Source organism: Chelonoidis abingdonii, chromosome 9 (assembly GCF_003597395.2).
Source record: "Chelonoidis abingdonii isolate Lonesome George chromosome 9, CheloAbing_2.0, whole genome shotgun sequence".
Classification (NCBI taxonomy): Eukaryota; Metazoa; Chordata; order Testudines; family Testudinidae; genus Chelonoidis; species Chelonoidis abingdonii.
Genome location: NC_133777.1, coordinates 424,160 through 434,589, shown reverse-complemented (window position 1 = coordinate 434,589; position 10,430 = coordinate 424,160). Strand labels below are relative to the sequence as shown.

The 10,430-nt window shown below is 45.8% G+C and overlaps 1 protein-coding gene across 1 annotated transcript in view; it reads left to right on the top strand.

Annotated features, from left to right (window-relative positions):
- Window positions 1-3: 3 nt before the first annotated feature.
- Window positions 4-10,430, top strand: part of LOC116821605 (heparan sulfate glucosamine 3-O-sulfotransferase 4) — a gene marked incomplete at its 5' end in the record, with an annotated part of 156,354 nt that continues 145,927 nt past the window's right edge. The window contains one exon of the mRNA XM_075069065.1: window positions 4-347. Coding sequence (XP_074925166.1) covers window positions 4-347 — 344 coding nt within the window. The remainder of the gene's footprint in view (window positions 348-10,430) is intronic.

Sequence of the window (10,430 nt, the reverse complement as noted above, 5' to 3'; positions counted from 1 at the left end):
TCCCCCGCGCCCCCCACTCGGGCCAGCAACGCCAGCCGCCCAGGGGTGTCGGCGGCCGCCTGGCTCCGCACCGCGCTGGCCCCCGGCGAGGTGATCGCGGCGCAGAGCGGCGCCTTCGAGAGGGACCCGCAGGAATCCAGCACCACGGACGAGGAGCTGAGCCGGGCGGGCAGCACCACGCCGGACTACGGCGAGAAGCGGCTGCCGCAAGCCCTGATCATCGGCGTGAAGAAGGGGGGCACCCGGGCTCTGCTGGAGGCCATCCGGGCGCACCCCGACGTGCGCGCCGTGGGCACCGAGCCCCACTTCTTCGACAGGAACTACGAGAAGGGGCTGGAGTGGTACAGGTGAGCGCCGGGCCGGCGGGGCGCACGGGGGACGAGACAGCTGCCCGGGCGCGGGGCAAACAGCCTGGCCAAGCTGCGCCCCCCCGGCGGGCAGGAGCCGGGCCTGTGGCCGGTGGAGAGCGCGCCTGGCTGGGAGGGCTGGGCCCGGGCTCTCCCTGGCCTGTTAGGAGAAAGCCCCCGGGCACTGCCTGAAGCCCTCCCGCCGGGACCCTCTCCGGCTACGCTCCCGCTCCCATAAGGCACCGTTGGCTCTGCCCTGGGAGCAGGTGGCAAGTTCCCTTCGCCCCACGCCACCCCCTGGAGGCTCTGGCCTCATGCCTGGGGTGGGGGGCTGTGCCTTGGGGCCTGAGGGCAGCGCTTGGCTGCCTGGGCTGGGGACCAGGGGCTGTAGCTGTGGGAGCAGCACCAGTCCAGCCCCAGGGACAGATCCTGGGGCGGGGGTATTAGCAACTATTGTGCCCAGGGCAGAGGAGAACAGAGTGTGTTGTTAGTGGCTTGACCTGCCATTGCATTGCTTTTGTGGGTTTGATTCCGGGGGGTGTGTGTGTGGAGGGCTCACCCTGAAGGTTTCTGTGAATTTAAAATCTAACTTTCCCCCTCTGGGCAGAAGTTCTCACATTGAGTCTATTGTTTAGGTATTTATTGCCAACAGCGGGCTCAGGTCTGCCCATCCCATACCTGGCAGCTTACCTGAGCAAGGTACTGTCTGCAGTGTCTGTGTGAACCCCAGCCATGCCCTCCCCTTTCAACTGCAGGCACCCTGGAATTGCTTAACCACATACAAACAGTGTATAGGGGACACTGAGAGTGGCAGATAAGGGATGCAGATGAGGCCCAAAGCAGCTAGTGCCTGGCCTGGAGGCAAATTGTGCTAAACAGATTTAAATACAGGTAAAATAAATGTATAATTAATGTTACTGTCTATTGTACTATTTAAAATACAGGGTTCTGATGGAGATGCCAGAACTAGATAAAAATACATTTTATGCAGCTCCCAGTACACAGAAGATTTGAACAGATTGCTCAGGGTAGCTGCACTTCCAATTTACAAATCCAGGCTGTTCAGTAGTTAATAATTACGGAAATAAACAAGCCTGGGAGCCCAGGTGATAGCTGCAGTTTTAAAGTAACAATAAATAAACAAGGATTCATTCTTCATACAAGCCGCAGCAGCCTGAATTTACTTCCCAGATGGAGATTTATTCCTTTTATGCAACAAGTTCCATCTACTCAAAGTTTTTGAATTGATTAGACTGAGCTCTCTGGATGAATGACTCTTAGCATTGCCGTTTGATCGAACGCATTTAAAACTTTTAACGTAGACTCCTTTTAACCTGTTCCATCAGTTAAATTAATCAGTAGGTTTCTTTGCTGTTTCAACATTTCAACCTAATTGTGATGGTCACTGTTTTAAAATATTTACCTTAAAACTTGAAAATACAAATAATTAATTAACTTGAAAATTATTGGTGATGTTGTTTTTTAGTTTCTGGCAGCACTGGCACTGTGCTTGTTGCTTTCCAAATAGGAAATAATCATGATCAAACATTGAGATCCTGGCTTTTTATTTCACTCATTAGGGTAGTTGACTAAACAGCTTGAAAGAATGAGGAACATTTTCAGTTTCAGAGGGAAAAAGTTAACAACTGTTTGAATTAGCTGGTTATTGTTTTGTTTTGTTTAATAAAAATAAAGTGTGAGGTTTTCATGTGTCAACACTAACTTAGATGTGATCATCTTCAGGCAGGTTTTCTCAGAAATTTTGGAAGCAAAGTGTGTGCACAGCACCTATTTGCTGTGGCATTTGCTTGGCTTTGTTATGATGCCCAGCGATTCTCTGAAGAACTCCAATGAAGTGGAGACCAGCAATCGGAAAGAGAGTACTTGTATGAGAGCTTGTTTGTTATGTGTTGTCAAAGGCTGTGCGTGTTGCATCAACATCTGGACACGAGGAGGACTGGCTCTGGTGATTTTATTTTATGCACACTTTATTTCAAACAGCCAACATCATATTTTACCTAATTGTCACCCAGGAAAGCTTTGCTTTAAGGACCAAGTTTAGAAACTTGATGAAAGAAGCTAAAGATAGGAGTGTAGAGAGGTTTGGTTTTGTTCAAAATAGGCAGAAGAAAAGAAGATCAAGCATTGACTATGACAAGTAGCTGTGTTTTCATCTTGAAAGTAAACCTGGGAGGAAAGGGCCAGGGAGTGAGCATCGCTGTCCCTTGGAGCGAAAGGCACAAAGAGGTATGCATCTGCAGAACAGGATTCGGATCTTTTGGTCATTCCTGTAGCTGTGTGGTATAGCTCTCGTAGGTTTGTTTAAGCTCATTTTTAGTGCTGGTGAATGGTGCTGGACTCAACAGCTTTGGGCACCTTGGTGACCAGACAGCAAGTGTGAAAAGTCGGGATGGGATGGGGGCAATACGAGCTTATATAAGAAAAAGACCCCAAAATTGGGACTGTCCCTATAAAACCGGGACATCTGGTCACTCTAGTGGGCACTGAGATCTACTGGTTACCCTACCAGCAGCCACAGCTCAAGCAGTGAGCAGATCGTCGTCTCAGTCCTGAGCTGGAATTGCCATACTGGAAGACAGCAAGGAGACGCATACAGTTAGCTGTCCTTAGTGCCTCACAGTAAGGCATAAATCCCTATTTCCGACACACCAAGGGGATTTCTTCCTGCCCTAGCTGATAGTTAGCTTATGTCCAGCAGCATGAAGGTTGAGAGTCTTTGCAATTGTATCCTAGCTACAGAACTTGCAGATGTTATTAGTCTTCACATAAATGTCAGTTTTTAACCTTATTAAATTACTTGCATTAATGTCTTCTGGCAGTTAGTTCCACGGGATACTTACACATTTTGTAACATGTGGCTCCTTTGGTCCATTTTAAAACTGTTGCCTTTTAATACTATCAAATTATTATTTTCTAGTGTCATGGGGTGGAAAATGGGGCCACTTGACTGGCCTCCTCTGCATCATTCATTGTTGAAAGTATGTTCTGGAGATTACTGTACTGTCCTAGGAAACAGTAATTTTATATTCTACTCCAAACTCTGCCGACACGGCCGAGAGCCAGTCCCCTTGTAACTTCCCTATGCCTCAGCTTCTAAAATGGGGATAATAATACTTAGCTATTTCTTTTGGATGTGTATCTTGCTACAGCTGGTCATGCCTTTGTCTCCTTGAGTTTGACTGCTGTAATACACTCCACATGAGGTTAGATCTTACGACGATCCAGAAGCTGAAGTTAGTGCAAAATACACTTTATGCAGGGAATCGGTTACACCGGTTCTCTAGAGTTTGCTGTTTTTCTGTAAAGTTTAGGAACAGGTATGTGAATGGGTGATCTGTGCTGATTGTGATAGTTCAAAAGCCAGGGTTACAGTTTATATGGAAACTACAGAACTGAAATCTTCCTGTGTGTGAACTGATGTATTATGTTTAAGGTGGAGTTAAGGCTGCATGGGGTTGTTCAGGATTAAGGTATCCGATTTGCTTTTGGAATCATAATTTGTGACTCTATACACTTTAGCGTTGGGTTGTTTGAGGGATTTGTTCAGGGGTACATCTTCCCTTCAATTCCATTTATAGCCGTCAGTTGTTGAATTTTCTAGATTTTCTTTTTTCGAAATGTGGGATGTATTTTGAATGCTATTAAAAGTTGTATTTAAGGGTTTGTGGGAAGCGTTATCTATTTTTAGCCTCTCTTTTTATTAACAATCCAGTGATATTTCTTTCTGGCATATATGTCTTTTGCATGTTCTCAGTTTCACCTCTTTCTTTTATCGGAGACATTGGTACTTAACAGTAGATATTATCCTTCATGGTAAAGAGAACTAACTGCATCCCTTCTACAATGCCAAAATGATTTGCTCCACAGTGAATCATTGTGAGGTTTGTCAAAGGTCATGAGGTCTTCATTTCCATCAAAGTGGAAATTGAGTGATGCCTCTTCCTTCCTTCCTTACCCTTTTAGAACACATGATCTTTGTATAATCCTAAATATGAATTGCCATGGATTTTTAGTCAGTACTTGGTGCTTTTATAATCCAAGACTTTCCCACAGTCAGCACAGGGGAATGTCTTTCACTGCAGAATTAACTTGGGTATCCAGCACTCGGGTCTGAGTATGGGGGTTGCCCTAGTCAGGGTGTGAGCTGGCGCACTGCAAATCTGGACTTGACTGCGTCCACACAGTTGCTGTGCTCATGCATGTTAGCACTGGAACTTCTGGGGGCTCGTAGCGCTGCAGCATGATATGATGCTCTGTGATTCTTTCCTAGTGAATTGTGGGAGAACTTATCTGTCCTTCTGGGCATACGGGGGAGTTGTGAGAAGGCATCAGAGGACTGTCAGCACTTGAGTGGTTTAACCTGACTCCTCACTGCAAAGTGGGCAGGTTGCCAGCTCAAAGGTAAGCCATGTTCCTGCGTTAGCCTCTACCCCAGGACAGGCCAGCTAGCTCAGGGGTAAAGCTGAGGCGTGGGTGTGAATAGGAGCCAGGGTAAGACCAACCCCACCTAACAGCCTGGATTAACTCTGCAGCAAAGATGGACCCGCAGTCATTTCTGGAGCTGGGATACACCTATCATCTTGCAGTTTTAGATGCCAAAACTTGTATTATTTAAACATTTGTCATCTACTATGAAACCTTTGGCAAAACCCAGCATACTCCAGAAGATCCTGGACCTGGATTCTGTGGCAAAGTCTCTGAAATCTCTGGCACTCTGTTGCAGCTTGATTTAAATTGAAAAGTGGGTGTTTACTAGATAAAATACTAGCTGAATGTTACAGTTAGCACACTAACCCCCGTGCTAATGCAGAAATAGCATAAAATAAAATGATCTGATCGGCTTTCAGCATGAGGCACCTGCAGCATGTTCCTGCATTGTAGGACTTGTCCCATGGAAGCAGATTTGGAGAGTTGGGCTGAGGGCATTGGCACTGTCTGGGAGTGCATTAAGCACATTAGCGAGGTGTTCCTCTTATGTGATCAGCAGGGAAATAGTTAATCATGCTGGCATTTAAATTGTCAACTTTAGGTATCACAGTAACTCACTGAGAAGGGTGGGACAGTTCATGGATCTCAGAGCTATTGTTTCAGCTGCTTGGAGGTTCAGGAAGCTTCACGCTTTCAAGGTTATCTTGGCATCTGAAAGGGCTAGAAACATTTTTAAATGAAAGTTTAGACTCTGTAGCATCCATTTGATAACAAATGCACCATTTGTAACAAAATATGACACGCCTCATAACGTAAATACAGCATTTATGACTAGCAGTGTTAAATCCAGTATTTTCAAATTAATAACCAGGGCATGTATCCTGTGTCTTAGATTTTCAAATAATCTATAAATCAGTGAATTTTCAGATCTCAGACTTCAGGAATTAATTTGCTAGAGGGACCCAAAAAAAGGTTAGACTCATAAAAATCAAAATGGAGACATTTGAAAATGATTATAACTAACAGATTTACTGGTAAATTCTCAGAAAATTCATTCGGTACTGTTAAGAGTAAGTGCTGTAAGTGTGGGGAGGATATGATACATTTATATTCTTCATTCATAATGAAGCCCTTTCATCCTTTTAGTGAAACTCTCAATGCAACTTTAACTAAGGAACTGCTATGGTGTCTTCATAATTATAAGCTTGCTTTTAATTCATGGCTCATTCACTATTACACCTCAGTCCATTAGGCTTAACTTTTCGCATGTGAACCAATGGGCCTACATGCCTGGGGAAAGTGAAATACACATTCCTTCTCTGTCTTGTCTTTCTAGGCTGTCAAATTGCTCGGCTAGGTCCTGTCTAATTTGGTTGTAACAATCCCAGCACAATAAAGCCCCTGGATGCTCCAGTCCTATCCATAATTAATAACACCAATAAATGGGGGTTCCTCGTCCTGAATAATACAAGAAGCTGCTTCAGGAAATATCTGTGCCCGAACCAGTTGGTCCAAGAAGCAATTGCATTGGGATTAAGAAACTGATTCTTTAAACCACACCCCTGTGTCCACTACAGTAGTGCAGAGATAGGCAATGGGTGGACCATGGGCCAAATCCAGACCACCAGACCCTTTTGAACAGACCGCGAAATCTTTTTATGTACTGATTATTATCATTATTGTTACTGTGGTGTGAAAAGATGTTGCTCTGTAGTCTGGTCCTTAATTATAGCTTGACCAAGGAATTTGGATCTTGCCAAAAAAGAATGGATTACCCCTGCATAGTGCATCTTTGGGTAGTGACTGTCATGCACTATTGTCATTTGAGCAGGTTTTGTTGCTACCGTTCTATGTTCCCCATCCCTGGCTGTGCTGATCAAGAGACCAGTGGTCTGTGTTTCACACTCATACAATGTTTGTACTCCTGTGGCCTGCGATTTGTCTCCGCACAGATTGAACAGCATGAATTACCTTTCAGGTAGATGGGTTTCCATGGCCATGCGTCCCTTGGGCTCTCTGCTCAGACTGCCAGCAGGGGAAGTGAGAGGAGGGAAGGGGCAAGGAAGACTAGCACCCTGGACTGAGACTGTGGACTCATTTCACACTGGGCCCTGAACAGCCATCGGATAGCAATAGCCTTTGGTCGCCTCAGTGTTAATCCTGTGCTGTTTGAATCTCAGTGATGTGGCGCTGTGTAATATTTATACCCCTCTGTTCCATGTCATAATATTCAGAAAATAAAACCACCACCATTAGTGCTGACATTCAGTGCAGAGGGGCTTTATAGGGTGGATAGATAGATGGGGCTTTTCTTCTAATGATGTGAGAGACTGTTGGTACTTTGTAATTACTGTATTTCTCTGTAAAAGGCCTTTCCAGTGTATACCATATCCTCAGCACTTCTGATAGTTTAGGAAAGGGATATTGATTTTTCCAGGTCCTGCTGTGAGTCGGCTTTTGCTGAAATGCAGTGACTCAGCTGCCCTCGTGATGCTGTGGATCCGATGTATTGGGATTACCCTGGGCTATGAATTTTAAACTATACACACACGTACCCCGTTGTAACATTGGTAATTTCAAGACTATCACCTCTCATTTTTCCTTAAACATTTAGGACCCGATTTTCAGTGTTAACCTCTAATTTTGAGGCACAATTTTGCACCTGCAAATAATTCTGGGATAATATCAGTGCTGTTTCTCACAGGGGAAAAAAGAATGAGCCTACTGTTATTTCAGATGCATATTTCTCTTGTGCATTCCTGGGCAGACATGCAAGGCAGAGATGCATGTATATGTATACACCCCACTTAGTTCTGTAGCCAGTTCTCATGAAAATTGACAGAAGGACTGCAATAGACTTCAATGCTCTTTTGATCAGGCCTGTACTGTGCATGCCAAGGGCCAGACTCTGCCCTTGGCAAGGTGCCTGGAATTCCCTATTCTTGCCCTGCTGAGAGGTTGGGGGTGGGGGTGAGTAAAGGTCTCTCATAGGCTATGTTAGCCTCTTCACTGGGGGCTGGATCTGCTCCCAAACCAAGAGATACTAGGTGACTCTACGCCGGTGCAGACAGGTCTGGCCCAGAGACACTCACAGTCTTTCTGTGGCCTTAGGCCAGGAGAGCTTCATTTCCCAAAGACAGTACCTGGTTTCTCTTAGCCTTTCTGTTTGGTTTCAGGTAAAGGGATGTAGGGAGACATCAGGCTTCGCTGCAATGTCATATGGCCTAACGGCGACAGAGCAGCACCCAGTGCTCAGCATCACCAAGCCAGCCTCAGACACTGAGCTCAGCCCTGTGCAGCAAAGGGGAGCGTGCGTGAGAGCACGGGGCAGCGTGAGAGGACGGGGCAGCGTGCTCGCAGGGCAAGCGATGCAGGAACACCCTTCCTGCTGGACGGCCAGCGCTAGCGCCAAGCTGCTCCCTGCCACCTTTTAGATTTACGATTTGTTTGCTGCTGAAAGGGCCTTGGGGGGGCCACGGTGCACAGAGACCCTCACGGCCCCCTAAGAGGAACCAGGCCTCAGTGAGCTCAGAGTGATGCGGCTCCTCAGCATGACGGAGGTCACACCTCCATCTCCTCAGCCGCACCCACTGCTTGTCCAAGCTCCACCCCTTGTGCCCTGCACTCTTGAGGGAAGGAGCAGAGGCATGGGGCTTGGACCTCCTGCACTCAGAGTGGAGGATGAAGCCTGGTGCTTCTCCCCACACGTAGACTCTGTTCACACTCACATGGCCACACAAGAACCGTGTGCTCCCCGTTGGGTGCTGTGCACGGGCTTGCGAGGTCATGATCATCATCTCGGCTATCAGTAAGGACACCACAAACAGGAGCAACTAAAGATTGCCCCAGTTAAGTGTTTATTCTTTGCTTTCTAACTTATTACCTGTTCAGGGGGCTGTGCCTGCCCCATCTCTGCCCCTGTACCCGTTCACTGGGGCAGTCATCCTTCCCCCAGGACTCCCGGATTATTCAAGTCAGAGCTCTATTAGCAACGCTTCCAATGAGCACAAGCAGATATAGGTCTGAGTGCGAGTTCCCCCCTGCTCTGTCAAGCTGAAGTCCCTTCTGTTGGGATTATAACTGTCCCAAAGCTGTCCTTAAACAGGGTATGATGGCGTTACAGGTGGGAAGATAAATAACAACAACCAGAAGGTCAAGTTGTGTTTCTTCTAACACCCTTTTGCCAGATGGGGGCCAGTGCCATGCTGCCAGGTCTGGAACAATTTACACATCAATATACGTATGTGGGAACAATGAAGCTTCGGAGCATTTGTCTCAGTAATCCACAGAGGAAATTCCACAGTGCTTTGCTTCTAACGATTTGTCAGTTCTATGATCGAAGTTTGCAGAGTGAGCTTGGTGTGACTGCCATTTCACACCGGCCATGCAGCTACTATAGCAAAGGACTCAACAGAAAACCCAGAAATAGGACTGAGCCCCTTTGGAAAACACAGTGGAAAAGAATCAGCTGGTTACATTTCTGGGTTTAAATGATACATTTGACCCCTATTAATGTATTGATTTAGTGAGGCATGTTCTGCTTTGTAAAAACTGCGGTCTAGGTAAGGGAGGAACAACAGGTTTACAAAGAAAGTTAAGAGCAAAGACTTTTGATTTTCAAAGTGAAAATTCCACAGCAGATTGGTGACACCTTCTACTGAGAGCAGTTTGAATCCTCTGCTTTTCATGGATCTCTTTTTCCTCCTGTTGTCATGGGGATTTCTTTTCCCTGAGTTATTATATCATGCACTTCAGCAGAAATTTTATTGCTTTTGGGGCCAGCAAGGCTAATGTGGGACATTTCTCACTGCTCATAGTGTAACACGCTGAGGTAATTTCTTTTCAAATGTTTTTTGCTTGACGTGGTTTCAATGAATTGAGAAGGGTAAGAGTGTGAATGAATGGCTGAGAATTTAGCACTGAGTTCAAGTAAGGAACGTACACTATCAACTTTCCGAAGCATTAAGGGTGGATATTATAATTTCAGTGTGGCATATAAATAGCTAGCAGTCCATTTTATTCCCCCTCCCTCCGTATTATTTAGCATCGGAATCTGTTTAAATTGCTTTTCAGCCCTTTTTAAAAGTTTTATTGTAAATCCCAGGCTATCTGAATGTCTTCATCCAAGGGGAAAATTATTGTTGTTTAGATTGAGGATATAGGGTCCAATCCTGCGAGATGCAGGATACCATTAACTTCTGTGGGAGCTGAGGGCACTTGGCGGGATCAAGCCTTTATGCCCTAGTCCTCACACATACAAGTCGTTCTGATACTTGGGAGTTGGTCACATTGTAGTCAGTGAGGCCACTTGGCTTAGTCAGGGTTGTTCATGTGAATCAGTATTTGCAGGATTAAACCTTGAACCCTCAATTCTGCAAAGATTTACCCCGATGGTGAACTTTCCTATTGAATTTAGTGGGATCATTCACATGTAGAAAGTTCAGCCTCAGTCTTTGCAGGATCAGAGTCTTAACCTGTAATCGCTTTGGGGCAGAGGCCTTGTCATCTGATTTCCCTGTGAAGGGCCCAGAATACGCTTGGCACCATGTCAATATAAATCATTGGTTGACCTATTGAGAAAATGTCCTAATGTCAACATTAGGGGGCTATCCCGGAGCTTTTAATGTGGCCAGA